The sequence below is a fragment of the Prionailurus viverrinus genome, chromosome D1 (assembly GCF_022837055.1).
Source record: "Prionailurus viverrinus isolate Anna chromosome D1, UM_Priviv_1.0, whole genome shotgun sequence".
NCBI classification, from domain to species: domain Eukaryota; kingdom Metazoa; phylum Chordata; class Mammalia; order Carnivora; family Felidae; genus Prionailurus; species Prionailurus viverrinus.
Window position 1 is genome coordinate 55,265,205 of NC_062570.1, and position 18,387 is coordinate 55,283,591.

Sequence of the window (18,387 nt, forward strand, 5' to 3'; positions counted from 1 at the left end):
TCATAAGGTAAATTACTTAACTCCTTTTCATTAAGGTATTTTTCTGAGGTTTTATCTTTTTCTTTCATTTGGAACATATTCCTCTATTTTTCATTTTCCTTGACTCTCTGTGATGGTTTCTATGCCTTAGGTAAACAACTGCCTTTCTGAGTCTTGAAAAAGTGGTCTGGTGTAGGAGATGAACCTTATTATCCAACCCTGCCCTATCTCTTGGTTGTCTCTTAAACCTTTGTAATTGTCTAAGCAGGCCTATTTGTTCTTAGTGGCTCTGGTAGTTGAAGGTGTGCTAAGACCTTTCAGTGTCCCAAAGAGGGAGGGATCTCAGCACCTAGATGCAGGCTAATAAGAAGTCAGAACCTCAGCAGCTTCTAAAGTATGCAAATATACCTCTTTCAAGGGAAAACTGGGAAATGGATATTTCTGTCTTCTCCTCTGCACTGAGTCCTAAGAATATAGCCAGTTATAAACTGTTTTGTTTGTTTGTTTGTTTGCTACCATTTCATTAAACCTGTGAACACTAACCTCCTAGTTACTAGAGCCAGGCTATCAAGGGATATGTCCTCCAGGTGGCACCCACAAAAGCCAGGTTACCAGATGTGTACACAAACTATTTTCTTGGAGACAACAGCAACCTGGGTCAGGGCAGAGGGAGAGCATGAAGATGGTGCCCATGGGCATTCCTGATCTCTGGAGAGGCTTGCAGCTCATCTCTAGATGTAGGCTAAATTAGAAGCCTGCCTCTCAGGCTTCAGCTTTTAAGATAAGCAAATAGGCCTCCTTCACAGAAAGACTGGGTGTTTCTGTTTGACAACTCTGTGCTATGCCTTGGGGGATAGCCAGTTAAGAATTGTTTCTCTGTTATAGTCCTGTGAGATCTGTGAATTTAAGCTCCATTGGCTACCAGAGCAGCAGCTATAAAAATCAAGACAGCAGACATGTGGTCAGGCTCTCTTCTGAGAAATACTGGTGACCTGGAGTAAGGCAGAGGGAGAACATAAAGATGGCACCCACCAGCCATTGTAGTCTCTGGAGAGTACTGCAGTTGGCCCCTAGATGTATGTTAAATGTGAAACCTGGCCCCCCCAGCTGCAGCTATTAAGATAAATAGGTAGGTCTCTTGAGTGAAAAGACTAGGTATGTTTTACTCTTTTGCCTCTGCACTGGGCCCTGGGTGTTAGCCATGGTAAGGCCACATGAGTCCTTTAAGAATGGTCTTTGAGTTAGAGCACCTGGGTGGCTCAGTCAGTTAAGTGTCCAACTTTGGCTCAGGTCATGATCTCACATCTCATGGGTTTGAGCCCCACATTGAGCTCTGTGCTGACAGCTCAGAGCCTGGAGCCTGCTTCAAATTCTGTCTCCCTCTCTCTGCCCCTCCCCCACTCACACTTTCTCCCTCTCAAAAATAAACATTAAAAAAAAAAAGAATGGTCTTTGAGTTTGCGATAGCCTTATGGATTTGGTAGATACAAGCCCCATTGGCTTTCAAAGTTAGATGTTTTGGGGGCTAATCTTTCAGACAGAAGTCTTAAAATTCAGACCACCAAATACAAGGTCCAAACTCTTTTCTCCTCAGAGAGAAGCCAGAAGTTGTGAGTTTCCTTCTGGTTGTGTGTTGCCATGCCAGGGGTGAGGTTTATGGCAAGATTGTGTCTCAGCCTCTCCTTGTTTCAATGTGGGTTTTTTCTTGTTCGCCCAGTGGGTAGGAGTAGTTCAGCTGGTTTCTGGTGTGGAATATTAATCAGCCTTAAAAAAGGGAAATCCTTCCATATGCAACATCATTGATGAAACTGAAGGACATTATGCTAAATGAAATAAGGCAGACATAGACAAATATTCCATGATCTTACTTATATGTAGGATCTAAAATAGTCAAACTCCTGGAAGCAGAGAATAGAATGGTGGTTGCTACGGTGAGGAAGAAATGAGGAGATGTTGATCAAAGGGTGTAATGTTTCAGTTATGCAAGATGAATAATTTCTGGAAATCTAATGTATAGCAGTATAATTTAGTTGCCAATGTTGTATACTTGAAATATACAAGGATATTTCTGAGAGGATAAATCTTACGTGTTCTCACCACAAAAGGAAACAAAAAAATAAAATGGTAATTATATGAGGTTAATTAGTTTGACTGTGGTGATTATTTCACAATATATAGGTATATCAAAACATTAAGCTGTACCCCTTAAATATATACAGTTTTTATTTGTCAGTTATACCCCAATAGAGCTGAAAATAAACCCTACAAACTCTGTATGCATTAAACAATAACCCCTCATTTCTCCCCTCCCTCCAAGTCCCTGGCAACCACCATTCTATTTTTTCTATCTGTGATTCTATTTATTCTAAGTACTTGATATGAGTGGTTTTTGTCCACTTTGTCCTATTTGTCCTATTATGTATTTGTCCTATTATGACGGGCTTAGTTTGCTTAGCATAATGACTTCAAGGTTAATCCATTCAAGGCTCATCCATGTTTTAACATATGTCAGAATTTCCTTCCTTTTTAAGACTGAAATATATTCCATTATATGTGTATACCATGTTTTGTTTATCAATCAATGGACATTTGGGTTGTTCCGCTTTTAGGCTATTGTAAATAATGCTTCCCTAAACAGGGGAATATCTATTAGTGTCCCTGCTTTAATTTTTTTTGAGTACATACCCAGAAGTGAGAATTGTTGGATAACACAATAATTCTATTTTTAATTTTTGAGGAACTGCCATATCATTTTTCACATTGGCTGCACAATTTTACATTCCCACCACCCCTGTACAAGGGTTCTAATTTCCCCAAATTCTTACCAACTTCTTTTATTTTTTATAATCACCACCCTTGTAGGTGTAAGGTGGTATCTCATAGTTTTGATTTGCATTTTCCTAATAAGTAGTTATGATGGATATCTTTTCATGTGCATATTGGCAATTTGTATATATCTTCTTTGGGAAAATGTCTGTTTAAGTCCTTAGGCTTTTAAAAAATCTGGTTGTTCATTTCATTGTTGTTCAGCTTTAGGAGTTATTTGCATATTCTAGATATTAATCTCTTATCAGATATATGATTTGAAAATATTTTCTCCTGTTCTTTGGCTTGCCTTTTTTTACTCTTGATTGATCAGTGTCCTTTGATGCATAAAAGTTTTAAATTTTCATGAAGACCAATTTTGTTGTTGTTGTTGTTGTTGCCTGTATCATTGGTGTCATAGCCAAGAAATCATTACCATACCCAATGCCATGAATATTTTCCCCTATTTCCTTCAAAGAGTTTTATAATTGTAGCTCATACTTTTAGATCTTTGATCCATTTTGAGATCATTTTCATATACGGTGTAAGATAAGTATCCAATTTCATTCTTTTCATGTGATACCCAGTTATCCCAATGCCATTTGTTGAAAATCTGTCCTTTTGCCATTGAATGGTCTTGGCCTCCTTGTATAAAATCAGTTAGCCATATATAAACCCATTTATTTCTGTGTTCTACATCCTATCCATTGGTCTATAGGTTTTATGCTAGTACCACACCGTTTTAATTACTATAGCTTTATAAGAAGTTTTGAAATCAGGAGGTGTGTGAGTCCTCAACTTTATTCTTCTTTTTCAAGATTGTTTTGAATTTCCAGGGTCCCTTGAGATTCATATAAATTTTGAGATGTTAAAAAAAAATCCATTAGGATCTTGACAGAGATTTCATTGAATCTGTACTTTGGATAATGTCATTTTAACAATATTGTCTTCCAGTCAATATTTATATACAAGGGATATCTTTCCATTTATTTATGTCTGCTTTAATTTCTTTCAGCGTTTTTTAAAAAATTTTTTGTCACGTTAGCTAACATACAGTATATACAGTGTGCTCTTGGTTTTGTGGGTAGATTCCTATGATTAATCACTTATATACAACACCCAGTGCTCATCTCAACAAGTGCCCTCCTCAATGCCCATCACCCATTTCCCCCCTATCTCACCACCCCCATCAACCCTCAGTTTGTTCTCTGTATTTAAGAGTCTCTTATGGTTTGCCTCCCTCTCTGTTTGAAACTATTTTTGTCACCTTCCATTCCCCCATGGTCTTCCATTAACTTTCTCAAGTTCCACATATGAGTGAAAACATGTGATATCTTTCTCTGACTTATTTCATTTAGTATAATACCCTCCAGTTCCATTCACGTTGTTCCAAATGGCAGGATTTCATTATTTCTCATTGCCAAGTAGTATTCAATTGTATATATAAACCACATCTTCTTTATCCATTCATCAGTTGATGGACATCTGGGCTCTTTTCATAATTTGACTGTTGTTGAAAGTGCTGCTATAAAAATTGGGGTACATGTGCCCCTATGAATCAGCACTCCTGTATTCTTTGGATAAATTCCTAGTAGTGCTATTGCTGGGTCATAGGGTAGTTGTATTTTTAATTTTTTTTAGGAAATTCCACACTGTGTTCCAGAGCAGCTCCACCCACCAACAGTGCAAGAGGGTTCCCGTTTCTGCACATCCTCATCAACATCTGTTGTTTTCCAAGTTGTTAATTTTAGCCACTCAGACTGGTGTGAGGTGATATCTCAGTGTGGTTTTGATTTGTATTTCCCTGATGATGAGTGATCTTGAGCATCTTTTCATGTGTCTGTTGGCCACCTGGATGTCTTCTTTGGGAAAGTGTCTGTTCATGTCTTCTGCACATTTCTTCACTGGATTATTTGTTTTTCAGGTATTGAGTTTGGTAAGTTCTTTACAGATTTTGGATACTAAACCTTTATCTGATATGTCATTTGTAAATATCGTCTCCCATTCCATCAGTCGCCTTTTAGTTTTGTTGATTGTTTCCTTTGCTGTGCAGAAGCTTTTTATCTTGATGAGGTCCCAATAGTTCATGTTTGCTTTTATTTCCCTTGCCTTTGGAGAAGTGTCAAGTAAGAAATTGCTGTGGCTGACGTCAAAGAAGTTGTTGCCTGTTTTCTCCTCTAGGGTTTTAATGGTTTCCTATCTCACACTTAGGTCTTTCATCCATTCTGAGAGTTTATTTTTTATGTATGGTGTAAGAAAGTGGTCCAGTTTCATTCTTCTGCATGTTGGTGTCCAATTGTCCCAGCACTATTTGCTAAAGAGACTTTTTTCCATTGCATACTCTTTCCTGCTTTGTCAAAGATTAGTTGGCCATACATTTGTGGGTCCAATTCCAGGTTCTCTGTTCTATTCCATTGATCTGAGTGTCTATTTTTGTGCCAGTACCATACTGTCTTGATTCCAGCTTTGTAGTAGAGTCTAAAGTCCAGGATTGTGATGCCTCCTGCTTTGGTTTTCTTTTTCAACATAATTTTGGCTATTCGAAGTCTTTTGTGGTTCCATACAAAATTTAGGATTATTTGTTCTAGCTTTGAGAAGAATGCTGGTGGAATTTTGATAGTGATTGCATTCAGTGTGTAGATTGCTCTGGGTAGTATTGACATTTTAACAATATTTTTTCTTCCAATCCATGAGCATCGTATGTTTTTCCATTTCTTTGTGTCTTCAGTTTCCTTCATAGGTTTTGTATAGTTTTCAGCACACAGATATTTCACATCTTTGGTTAGGTTTATTCCTAGGTATTTTATTGTTCTTGTTGCAATTGTAAATGGGATTGATTTCTTGATTTCTCTTTCTGTTGCTTCATTATTGCTGTATAGAAATGCGACTGATTTCTGTACATTGATTTTGTATCCTGCGACTTTGCTGAATTCATGTATCAGTTCTCGCAGCTTTTTGGTGGAGACTTTAAATGTAGAGTATCATGTCATCTGTGAAAAGTGAAAGTTTGACTTCTTTGCCAGTTTGGATGCCTTTTATTTCATTTTGGTGTCTGCTGAGGTTAGGACTCCCAACAGTATGTTAAACAGTGGCGAGAGTGGACATCCCTGCTGTGTTCCTGATCTCTGGGGGAAAGCTCTCAGTTTTTTCCCATTGAGGATATTAGCTGTGGGCTTTTCATATATGGCTTTTATGATTTTGAGGTATGTTCCTTCTATGCTGACCTTCTTGAGGTTTTTTTTATTAAGAAAGGATGCTGTATTTTGTCAAATGCTTTTTCCACATCTATTGACAGTATCATATGGTTCTTATCCTTTCTTCTATTAATGTGATGTATAACATTGATTTGTGAATATTGAACCAGCCCTGTAGCCCAGGAATGAATCCCACTTGATCATGGTGAATAATTCCTTTGATATATTGTTGAATTCGATTTGCTAGTATTTTGTTGAGAATTTTTGCATCAGTGTTCATCAGGAATATTGGCCTGTAATTCTCCTTTTTAGTGGGGTCTCTGTCTGGTTTGGGAATCAAGGTAATGCTGGCTTCATAGAATGAATCTGGGAACTCTCCTTCCATTTCTATTTTTTGGAACAGCTTGAGAAGGATAGGTACTAACTCAGCTTTAATGTCTGGCAAAATTCCCCCAGGAAATCATCTGGCCTAGGACTCTTATTTGTTGCAAGATTTTTGATGACTGATTCAATTTCTTTGCTGGCTGTGGGTCTGTTCAAATTTTCTATTTCTTCCTGTTTGAGTTTTGGTAGTGTGTGGGTATCTAGGAATTTGTCCATTTCCTCCAGGTTGTCCAGTTTGTTGGCATATAATGTTTCATAGTATTCTCTGATAATTGTTTGTTTTTCTGTGATGTTGGTTGTGATCTGTCCTTTTTCATTTATGATTTTTATCTATTTGGGTCCTCTTTTCTTTTTGAGAAGTCTGGCTAGGGGTTTATCAATTTTGTTAATTTTTTCAAAAAACACAGCTCTTAGATTCATTGATCTGTTCTACTGGTTTTTTGGATTCTCTATTGTTTATTTCTGCTCTAATCTTTATTATTTATCTTATGCTGCTGGCTTCATGGTTTCTTTGCTGTTCTGCTTCTAGATCCTTTAGGTGTGCTGTTAGATTTTGTATTTGGGATTTTTCTTGTTTCTTGAGATAGGCCTGGATTGCAATGTATTTTCCTCTTAGGACTGCTTTTGCTGTATCCCAAAAAGTTTGAACTGTCATGTTTTCATTTTCATTTGCTTCCATATATTTTTAAATTTCTTCTTCAATTGCCTGATTAACCCATTCATTATGTTTAAAAAATTTTTTTAATGTTTATTTTTGACGGAGAGAGAGAGAGAGCATGAGTGAGGGAGGGGCAGAGAGAGAGGGAGACACAGAATCTGAAACAGGCTCCAGGCTCTGAGCTGTCAGCACAGAACCTGATGCAGGGCTCAAACCCATGGACGGCAAGATCATGACCTGAGCCAAAGTTGGGTGCTCAACCAACTAAGCCACCCAGGCACCCCAACCCATTGATTCTTTAGTAGGATGTCCTTTAACCTCCATGCATTTGGAGGCTTTCCAAATTTTTTCTTGTGTTTGATTTCAAGTTTCATAGTGTTGTGATCTGAAAATATACATGGTATTATCTCAATTCTTTTATATTTGTTGAGGGCTGTTTTGTGACCCAGTATGTGATCTATCTTGGAGAATGTTCCATGTGCACTTGAGAAGAATGTATATTCTGCTGCTTTTGGATGAAAAGTTCTGAATATACCTGTCAAGTCCATCTGGTCCAGTGTATCATTCAAGGCCATTGTATCTTTATTGGGTTTTTTTGCCTAGATGATCTGTCCATTGCTATAAGTGGAGTATTAAATCCCCCTATAATTACAGTATTCCTATAAATAAGATTGCTCAATTGATTTATATATTTGGGAACTTTCAAGTTTGGAGCATAAACATTTACAATTGTTAGGTGTTGATGGATAGATCTCATAATTATATTATGCCTTTCTTCATCTCTTGTTACAACCTTTAGTTTAAATCTAGTTTGATAGAAGTATGGCTACTTCAGCTTTCTTCTGACTTCCAGTAGCATGATAGGTGGTTCTCCATCCCCTCACTTCCAATCTGAAGGTGTCCTCAGGTCTAAAATGGGTCCTTATGGACAGAATATAGATGGATCTTGTTTTTTTAATCTATTCTGATACCCTATGTCTTTTTATTAGAGCATTTAGTTCATTTACATTCAGAGTTATTATTGAAAGATAATGGACTTAGTGTGATTGTGTTATCTATAGGTTTCATGCTTATGGTGATGTCTCTGTTCCTTTGTAGTCTTTACAGCATTCCACTCACAGAGTCCCCCTTAGGATCTCTTGCAGGGCCAGTTTAGTGGTCATGAATTCCTTCAGTTTTTGTTTGTCTGGGAAAGCCTTTATCTCTCCTTCTATTCTAAATGACAGACTTGCTGGCTAAAGGATTCTTGGCTGCATATTTTTCCTATTCAGCACATTGAATATTTCCTGCCACTCCCTTCTGGCCTGCCAAGTTTCAATGGATAGGTCTGCTACTACCCTTATGTGTCTACCCTTGTAGGTTAAGGCCCGTTTGTCCCCAACTGCTTTCAGAATTCTCACTTTATCTTTGTATTTTGCCAGTTTCACTGTGATATGCCATGGAGAAGATCTATTCTGATTAAATCTGAAGGGAGTGCTCTGTGCCTCCTGTATTTGGATGTCCATTTCCTTCCCCAGATTAGGGACGTTCTCAGCTATATTTTGTTCAAGTAAACCTTCTGCCCCTTTCTCTCTCTTCTTTTCTGGAACTCCTGTGATATGGATATTATTATGTTTCATTGAATCACTTAGTTCTCTAATTCTTTTCTTATCTCTCTTTTTCTTGGCTTCATCGTTTTCCATAATTTTATCTTCTATTTCACTTCATCTCCCCACTGCCTCCTCCATCCTTGCTGTGACTGCATCTAGTTTATTTTGCACCTCAGTTACAACATTTCTTAATTCTTCATGACTATTTCTTAGTTCCTTGATCTCTGCAGCAATAGATTCTCTGCTATCTTCTATGCTTTTTTTCAAGCCCAGCTATTAATCTTATGACTATTATTCTAAAATGCTTGCTTAGTTATATTGTTTATATCTGTTTTGAGCAATTCTCTAGCTGTCATCTCTTCCTGGAATCTCTTTTGAGGAGAATTCTTCCATTTTTCATATTGGCTAGTTTCCTGTCTCTTATGTGTTTTAATAGCTTGTTATGAGGCCTACACCTGCAAGCATTACTATATCAAAAAGGGATCCTACACTGTCCAAGGCCTGGCCCTTCAGGAGGTGTTTTTGGAGTGCGTTTCATGCTCTTGTTGTTGAGACTCTGGTTGCTTTATCTCCCTAGTAGTGGTGGTTTGGACCTTCTACCAGGTGTGCTTTCATTTTTTTTGTTGAAGTATCCCTGGAAAAAGTTTAAGAAAAGGATGAGGATGGTGGAAGAGGCCTTATCACATACAAAGAGAGGAATGACAGGGGCAGGGAAAAGGAAAAGAAAAAAATTGATCAGGCAGAGAAAATGGCTTGGTCCCAAGAAAGAAAGAGGAAAATAAAGAATAAAGAGATACAGAAGAGGTGTAAAAAGAATGGATTGAAAATGTCTGCTTAAACAAACCAACAACTGGAATAACCAGACAAGAGAAGGGAAGAAATAAGAGGAAGAAATATATATACACACACATACACACACATATATACATACACACACACACACATAAAATAAGAATTGACCAAGAATCAAATCAGAGAATGCAAAACTACTGTACCAATATCTACCAGTGCCTTGGTAACTGCTGCCTGCGCTGGTCTGAAGGAGGGGCTGTCTGGTTTCATCAGTGTCCATCTTGCTCTAGTAGATATGCAGTTACCAGGCATGGAGGGGCATGGTTTGGTGTAGGTGGGTACCACCTCCACTGTGGGCCCAATGTCTGTTCCCTGAAACCCCACCTTGTTGGTGATGGGAGAAAAATGGCAACACCCCAGTCTCTCCTCCTCAGACTGGGTGTCCCAAACCACTCTATTCAGGCTATCCTCACAGTGCCTTGAGGGCGTGAGTAGGCTGATTCTGTTCTGCTCAGCAGTCTCCTGTGCCTCCCAGGTGTTCAGCTGGGATTCAAACCCCAATGTCTTAAAGGATCCCACTCCATGTGCCCTGGTTCTGGGGAAGAGCTGCTCTGCCCAGCTACTAAGGGCCTCTGGCTCCTCACAGTGCCAAGAGGATGCCAGCTGGCCACTATGTCTTGCTCCACTGGCTCCCGTGCCTCCCTGGTGCTTGGCTGGGATTCAAACCCCAATGACTTAAAGGATCCCACTCCACGTGCCCTAGTTATGTACTCTAGTTCTGTACCCCTAGTACTCTGGGGTACTGTCACAAAGGGCCTCTGGGTGGCAGGGGGTGGGGGTGGGCTGCAGGGTCTTTTGTCCTTGGAGTGGCTATTTTCCTTCTTCTCACAGCACTCAAGGGAGAGGTTGCTCTCTCCAACTGCACCTGGGAGCTAGATACTGAGCCTGGGGCTGACTCCCCTCCTCCCCAGGCACTCGAACAGGGCGGAGAAAGCCCCACAGTTAAAAATTGGTTCTTTCTCTGTTTTTCTTCCGATCCCAGTTACCTGATTTTTTTCTTGTCCAAATACAATCCTGCACTTCCACAGCCTCTCTTTCTCTTCCTTTTGTCTCTCCACAGAAGGGGATCCCTCCCCTCTGTTCCTACGCTGCCCATTTTATCTCTGCCAGTTTGCAATCACACACCTATGACCCAACCCGTTGTCCGTTGTTATAATGTAAACCACATCTTCTTTATCCATTCATCAGTTGATGGACATTTGGGCTCTTTACATAATTGGGCTATTGTTGATAGTGTTGCTATAAACATTGGGGTGCATATGCCCCTTTGAATCAGCATTTTTTTGCATCCTTTGGATAAATTCCTAGTAGTGCAACTGCTGGGTCATAGGGTAGTTCTATTTTTAATTTTTTGAGGAAACTCCATACTGTTCTCCAGAGTGGCTGTACCAGTTTTCATTCCCACCAACGGAGCAAAAGGGTTCCCCTTTCTCCACATCCCTGCCAACATTGGTTGTTTTCTGAGTTGTTAATGTTAGCCATTCTGACAGGTGGTGAGGTGGTATCTAATTGTAGTTTTTATTTGTATTTCCCTGATGATGAGTGATGTTAAGCATCTTGTTATGTGTCTGTTTTCTCTCTGGTGTCTTCTCTGGGAAAGTGTCTATTCATGTCTTCTGCCCATTTTCACTTCCCATTTTGTTTTTTTGGGTGTTGAGTTTGGTAAGTTCTTTATAGATTTTGGATACTAACCCTTTATCTAATATGTTATATATCATCTCCCAGTCCATCTGTTGCCTTTTAGTTTTGTTGATTGTTTCCTTTGCTGTGTAGAAGCTTTTTATCTTGATGAGGTACAATAGTTCATTTTTGCTTTTATTTCTCTTGTCTCTAGTAACATGTTTAGTACGAAGTTGCTGTGGCATACATGAAAGAGGTTGCTGCCTATTTTCTCAGGCAGGATTTTGATGGTTTCCTGTCTCACATTTAGGTCTTTCATCCATTTTGAACTTAATGTTCTGTATGGTGTGAGAAAGTGATCCAGTTTCATTCTTTTGAATGTTGCTGTCCATTTCTCTCAGCACCATTAGCTAAAGAGACTGTCTTTTTTCCATTGGGTACTCTTTCCTGCTCTGTCGATAATAAGTTGGCCATATGTTTGTGAGTCCATTTCTGGGTTCTCTATTCCACTGATCTATGTGTCTGTTTTTGTGCCAATACCATACGGTCTTGATGATTACAGCTTTGTAATACAGCTTAAAATACAGGTGATGCTTCCAGCTTTGGTTTTCTTTTTCAATATTACTTTGACTATTCAGGGTCTTTTGTGGTTCCATACAAATTTTAGGATTGTTTGTTCTAGCTCTGTGAAGAATGCTGGTGGTATATTAATAGGGATTACATTGAATGTGTAGATTGCTTTGGGCAGTATCAACATTTTATAACAATATCTGTTTTTCCAATCCATGAGCATGGAATAGTTTTCCATTTCTTTGTGTATTCTTCAATTTCTTTCATAAACGTTCTGTAGTTTTCAGCATACAGACCTTTTACATCTTTGGTTAGGTTTATTCCTAGTTATGTTATGGTTTTTGCTGTAATTGTAAATGGGATCAATTCCTTGATATCTCTTTCTGCTGCTTGATTATTAGTGTATAGAAATGTAACTGATTTCTGTACATTGATTTTATCCTGTGACTTTGCTGAATTCATGTATCAGCTCCAGCAGCTTTTTGGTGGAGTCTTTTGGGCTTTCCATGTAGAGTATCATGTCATCTGCGAAGAGTGAAAGTTTGACTTCTATTTGCCAATTTGGATGCCTTTTATTTTGTTTTGTTATCTGATTGCTGAGGTTAGGACTTCCAACACTATATTGAACAATAGTGGTGACAGTGGACATCCTGTCATGTTCCTGATCTTAGGGGAAAAGCTCTCAGTTTTTCCCCATTGAGGATGATATTACCTGTGGGACATTCATATATGGCTTTTATGATGTTAAAGTATGCTCCTTCTATCCTGACTTTCTTGAGGGTTTTTATCAAGAAAGGATGCTGTATTTTGTCAAATGCTTTTTCTGCATCTGTTGAAAGGATCATATGGTTCTTATCCTTTCTTCTGTTAATGAGGTGTATCACATCGATTGATTTGTGAATGTTAAACCAGCCCTGCAGCCCAGGAATGGATCCCATTTGATCATGGTGAATAATTCTTTTAATATACTGTGACTTTGAAGTGCTAGTATCTTGGTGAGAATTTTTGCATCCAGCTTCCTCAGGGGTATTGGCCTGTAATTCTCCTTTTTAGTGGGGTCTTTGTCTGGTTGTGGAATCAAGGTAATGCTGGCTTCATAAAATGAGTTTGGAAGCTTTTCTTCCATTTCTATTTTTTGGAACAGTTTGAGAAGAATAGGTATTAACTCTGCTTTAAATGTCTGGTAAATTTCCCCTGGGAAGCCATCTGGCCCAGGACTCTTATTTGTTGGGAGATTTTTGACAACCCATTCAATTTCTTTGCTGGTTAGGGTCTGTTCAAATTTCCTATTTTTTCCCATTTGGGTTTTGGGAGTGTGTGAGGGTATAGGAATTTGCCCGTTTCTTCCAGGTTGTCCAGTTTGTTGGCATATAAGTTTTCACAGTATTATCTTATAATTGTATTTCTGTGGTGTTAGTTGCGATCATTCCTCTTTCATTTGTGACTTTATCTATTTGGGTCCTCTCTCTTTTCTTTTTGAGAAGTCTGGCTAGGGAGTTATCAATTTTGTTTATTCTTTCAAAAACCAGTTCTTAGTTTCATTGATCAGTTCTGCAGGGGGGGTGGTTGTTGTTGTTTGGATTCCATATCATTTATTTCTCCTCTAATCTTTCTTCTTTCCCTTCTTTGGCTGGCTTCGGGCTTTATTTGCTGCTGCTTTTCTAGCTCCTTCAAGTGTAAGGTTAGGTTGTGTATTTGGGACCTTTCTTGCTTCTTGAGACAGGCCTGAAATGCAATGTACTTTCCTCTTAGGACTGCCTTTGCTGCATCCCAAAGGGTTTGGTCGGTCATGTTTACATTTTCATTTCATTCACATGTATCTTTTAATTTCTTCTTTAATTTCTCGGTTAACCCATTTATTCTTAAGTGGGATGTGTTCTTTAACCTCCATGTATCTGGGTGGTTTCCAAATTTTTTCTTGTGGTTGATTTCAAGTTTCATAGCATTGTGATCTGAAAATACACATGGTATGATCTCAATCTTTCTTTACCTTTTGAGGGCTGTTTTGTGACCCAAAATATGATCTATCCTGGAGAATATTCCATGTGCACCCGAGAAGAATGTGTATTCTGCTGCTTTAGGATGGAATGTTCTGAATATATCTGTTAAGTCCATCTGATCCAGTGTGTCATCAGAGCCATTGTTTCCTTGTTGATTTTCTGCTTAGATGATCTGTCCACTGTTGTAGGTGGAGTATTAAGGTCTCCTACACTAGTGGTATTATTATCAATAAGTTTGCTTATGTTTATGCTTAACTGATGTATGTATTTGGGTGCTTCAAGCTGGGGACATAAATGTTTGCAATTGTTAGGTCTTCTTGATGGATAGACCCCTTCAAGTATAATATAATGCCTTTCTTCATCTCTTTTTCAGTCTTTGTTTTGAAACCTAGTTTGTCTGATATAAGTACGACCTCTCTGGCTTTCTTTCCACGTCCATTAGGATGATAGATGGTTCTCCATCCCCTCACTTTTAATCTGCAGGTGTCCTTAAGTCTAAAATGAGTCTCTTGTAGGGGCGCCTGGGTGGCTCAGTCGGTTAAGCGGCCGACTTCGGCTCGGGTCATGATCTCGCAGTCCGTGAGTTCAAACCCCGTGTCAGGCTCTGTGCTGATAGCTCAGAGCCTGGAGCCTGTTTCAGATTCTGTGTCTCCCTCTCTCTGACCCTCCCCCATTCATGCTCTGTCTCTCTCTGTCTCAAAAATAAATAAACGTTAAAAAAAAATGAGTCCCTTGTAGGCAGTGTGTGTGTATATATATATACACACACATACATACATACACACACACATATATACATATATATGCTGATATATATGCATATATAGATATAGATATATAGATATATATCTTGCTTTTTGTCCATTCTGATACCCTATGTCTTTTGATTGGAGCATCACGTCCATTTACATTCAGAGTGATTATTGAAAGGTATGAATTTAGTGCCATTGTGTTATCTGAAGACTTTGTGTTTCTGGTGATGTTCTCTGGTCCTTTGTAGTCTTTGCTGCTTTCCACTCAGAGAGTTCCCCTTACAGTTTCTTGCAGGGCTGGTTTAGTGGTCAGACTCCTTTAGTTTTTGTTTGTCTTGGAAAGTCATTATCTCTCCTATCCTGAATGACTGCCTTGCTGAACAAAGGATTCTTGGCTCTGTATTGTTCCTATTCAGCACACTGAATATTTCTTGCCACTTCCTTCTGACCTGCGAGGTGTCAGTGGACAGGTCTGCTACTAACCTTATGTGTCTACCCTTGTAGGTTAAGGACCTGTTGTTCCTAGCTACTTTCAGAATTCCCTCTTTATCTCTGTATTTTGCAATTACAAACCTTTTTTATTTATTTATCTTGGTATGTCATGGTGTTGACCTGTTTCTGTTGATTTTGAGCGTAGTTCTCTGTGCCTCTTGGATTTAGATGCCTGTGTCCTTCCCCAAATTAGGGAAGTTCTTAGCTATACTTTGTTCAAATAAACCTTCTGCTCCTTTTTCTCACTCTTCTTCTTCTGGGACTCTTATGGTATGGATATTGTTTCATTTCATGGAATCACTTAGTTCTCTAATTCTCCCCTTGTGATCTAGTAATTTCCTTTCCCTCTTTTTTTAGCTTCATTATTTTCCATAATTTTATCTTCTATTTCACCTATTCTCTCCTCTGCATCTTCCACCCTAGCTGTCACTGTATCTAGTTTATTTTGTATCTCAGTTATGGCATTTTTTGATTTGTCCTGACTAGTTCTTAGGTCTCTGATCTCTGCAGCAAGGGTTTCTCTCATGTCTTCTATGCTCTTTTCAAGCTGCTATTAGTCTAGTGACTGTTGTTCTAAAGTCTTGTTCAGATATGTTTATACCTGTTTTGAGCAATTCTCTGTGATTTCTTCTTGACCTTTCTTTTGAGGAGAATTCCTCTGTCTTGTTATTTTGGCTTATTTTCTGTCTTTTGTGTGTTTTAAAAGCTTGTTATGTGTTCTGCACCTAAGAATACTTCTATATGAAAAAGGTGTCATACACTGTCCACTGCCTGGCACTCCAGAAAGTGTTTTTGGTGTATGTTATGTGCACTCTGCTGTTGTGGTTTGGCTGCTCTATCCCATTGGTCAGTCCTCTGCAGAGGTCCTCCTTGCTTGTAGCGGGGGAGTGTTTGCACCTTCAACCATATGTGCTTTGAATTGTTTGTCGAAATAACCTTGGGGGGAAAAAAGGAAAAGGGAGGGGTAAACTTGATCCTATAAAAAGAGAAAAATGGAAGGGGAGAAAAGAAATCCAAACAAAGAATCAAAAAAATATAAGGCTAAATTCAGAGAAAGAAACAGGAAATTAAAGATGAAAGAGAGAAGGTGGAAAAAGAATAGAGTAAAAATGTCTGATAAAAAATTAATATATATACATATAATAACATTTGACCAAAAACACGTCAGAAACTATGAAACTGATTCCAAAAGAAAAAAAAAAAGGAGAAGGTAAAAAGAAATAGAAAAGCAAAGAAAAAAAAAAAAACAGTTGTCTGCTGATGCCTGCGACTGGTGGCTGTGCTGGTCTGGAGGAGAGGCCAGCTGCATTGGATCAGTCTTGGCTCCCAGTAAATAAGCAGTTGCCAGGTACGGAGGGGTGGGGTTTGGTGTAAGTGGGTCCCACCTCCACTGGGGGCCACTGTGCTGTTCTCTGAAGTCCCACAGTGTTGGTGTTGGGGAGAAAAATGGTAACACTCCACTGTCTCCTCCCCAGACCAGATATCTCAACCCACGCTGTTCAGGCAGCTCTCATAGAATAGTAAGGGTGCTCAGTTTTCCCTGCTCTACAGTTCTCCCACATCTTCTACCCTGGGCTGCGATTCAAAACCTAAAATCTTAAAGGACCCAGCTTGGTGCAGCTCCTTTCCCCCCATTCTGGAGTAGAGCCACCCTGCCCTGCTGATAAAAAGGCCTTTGGCTGTACCTGCAGGGTCTCTTGTCCTTGGGGAGGCAATAAGCCCTCTTCCCAAAGTATTCTGGGAAGGGGACTATTCTCTCCCAGAGCACCCCTGAGATTGTCACACCACAGTATATACTCCTGGGCCAGATCCCTCCTCCCCAGGAGTGTGCTTCACAGTTCTGGAGAAAGTCACGTACTTTTGAAACCTCTGAGTTTCAGCTCCTGAGGCTGTTTGCAAAAGAGAAACTGGAACTCTCTGTATTTCTTGTTCCCCAGTCTATGGTCCAGAGAGGTTTTCCTCTTGTGCTGAGTAACAGAATTTTCACAGCTCCTCTCTCCCTCTCTCTCTCCCTTTTGTGTCTCCACAGAAGGGGATCCCTCTCCTCTGTGCCTATGCCATTTTATCTCCCCCAATTCACATCTGCACACCTCATTCCTGCCAATCTGCCTCCCTCTAACTGTGGAGATCCTTCTGGCCCTCCACAGATTGATTTCCTGGGTGCTCCAAGTAATCTGACCTCAAAAGAGCTGTGTTTGGGGGACGAGGAAAGTCACAGTCCCCCTACTTCTCTACCGTCTTCACTCCCTTCCACCAAACCTAGTTTTATGTAATAAGTAAATTGATCTTTCTACTTGGCTTAAAAATGGAGCCCTAGTGACTTAGTTTAAAATGACTCAGTGTTGATCATTCTGGATCATATTTTCCTTGGCCTCAATATACCTTTACAATCTCTAGATTCACATCCTCTTTAATATCCACTGGGTGTCTAAGAGAAATCTCAGATGTATCATTCCCCAAACAGTTGAACTCCTGATCTTCCACCCTCAAAACCTGCTTTATTGCATCTTTCCAGAGAATGGCAATTATATGTGTTTCCTTAGGCCAAATTCTTGAAGTCATCCCTAAATCCTTTCCCTTGCACATGCCCCATCCAACCCATTGGCAAATTTTGTTGATTATAGTTTTAAAGTATTTTCAGATTCAGTTATTTCTCACCATCTCCACTGCTACCAGCCTGGACCAAGCCTATCATCATCTTGCACTTGGGTCGTTGGAGTAGTTTTCTTTTTTTTTAAATTTATTTTGAGAGAGACAGAGTGAGCAGGGAAGGGGTAGAGAGAGGGGGACAGAGAATCTGCAGCAGGCTCTGCACTAACAGCAGAGAGCCCTATGTGGGACTTGAACTCACAAACTGCGAGATCATGACCTGAGCCAAAGTCAGACTCTCAACCGACTGAGCCACCCAGGCACCCCAATGGAGTAATCTTAATTGGTCTCTATACTTCTACTCTTGTCCATCTTTCCCCATCTCTATCCCCTTAGTTTGTTTCCAGCACAGCAGGTAGAGTGATCCAGTTAAAACCTAAGATAACGTCACTTCTCATTCCTTGCTCTTATTTTTCAGTGGCTCCCTATTTCACTTGGAATAAAAGCCAGTCCTAAGAATGGCCGAGGATGTCCTATATCACCCTGCTGAAGGCACATTGATCGCATTTCTCCTCAAACATCTAAGGTACTCTTGCCTCAGGGCCTTTGTACGTGCTATCCATTGCCTGGAATCACTTGCCTCAGGCACCCAAAAGGGCTCACTCTCTTAGCCACTTCAGGTTTGGGCTCAGATAACACTTAGAAAGGTCTACCCTGAAAAATCTTATTTAAAATTGCCAACTCACTCTTACCCTTACTCTGATCAATCACTTTCCCATAGCATTTTTCACCTCCTGACATGCTGTTACTTATTTAATGGTCTCTTCCTCCTTCAGTGACAATGTAAGCTCCATGATGGAAGGGATTTTTTTAGTTGTTCATTCACTGATGCATCTTCAACAC

The 18,387-nt window shown here is 39.6% G+C and overlaps 1 protein-coding gene across 1 annotated transcript in view; it reads left to right on the top strand.

Moving 5' to 3' along the window:
* The window catches only part of GDPD4 (glycerophosphodiester phosphodiesterase domain containing 4), a 184,080-nt gene extending 166,019 nt beyond the window's left edge, over window positions 1-18,061 (top strand). Inside the window, exon 18 of the mRNA XM_047878460.1 lies at window positions 17,963-18,061. Within this exon, the coding sequence (XP_047734416.1) occupies window positions 17,963-18,034 (72 nt within the window). The 3' untranslated portion in view covers window positions 18,035-18,061. The remainder of the gene's footprint in view (window positions 1-17,962) is intronic.
* The last annotated feature ends 326 nt before the right edge of the window (window positions 18,062-18,387 follow it).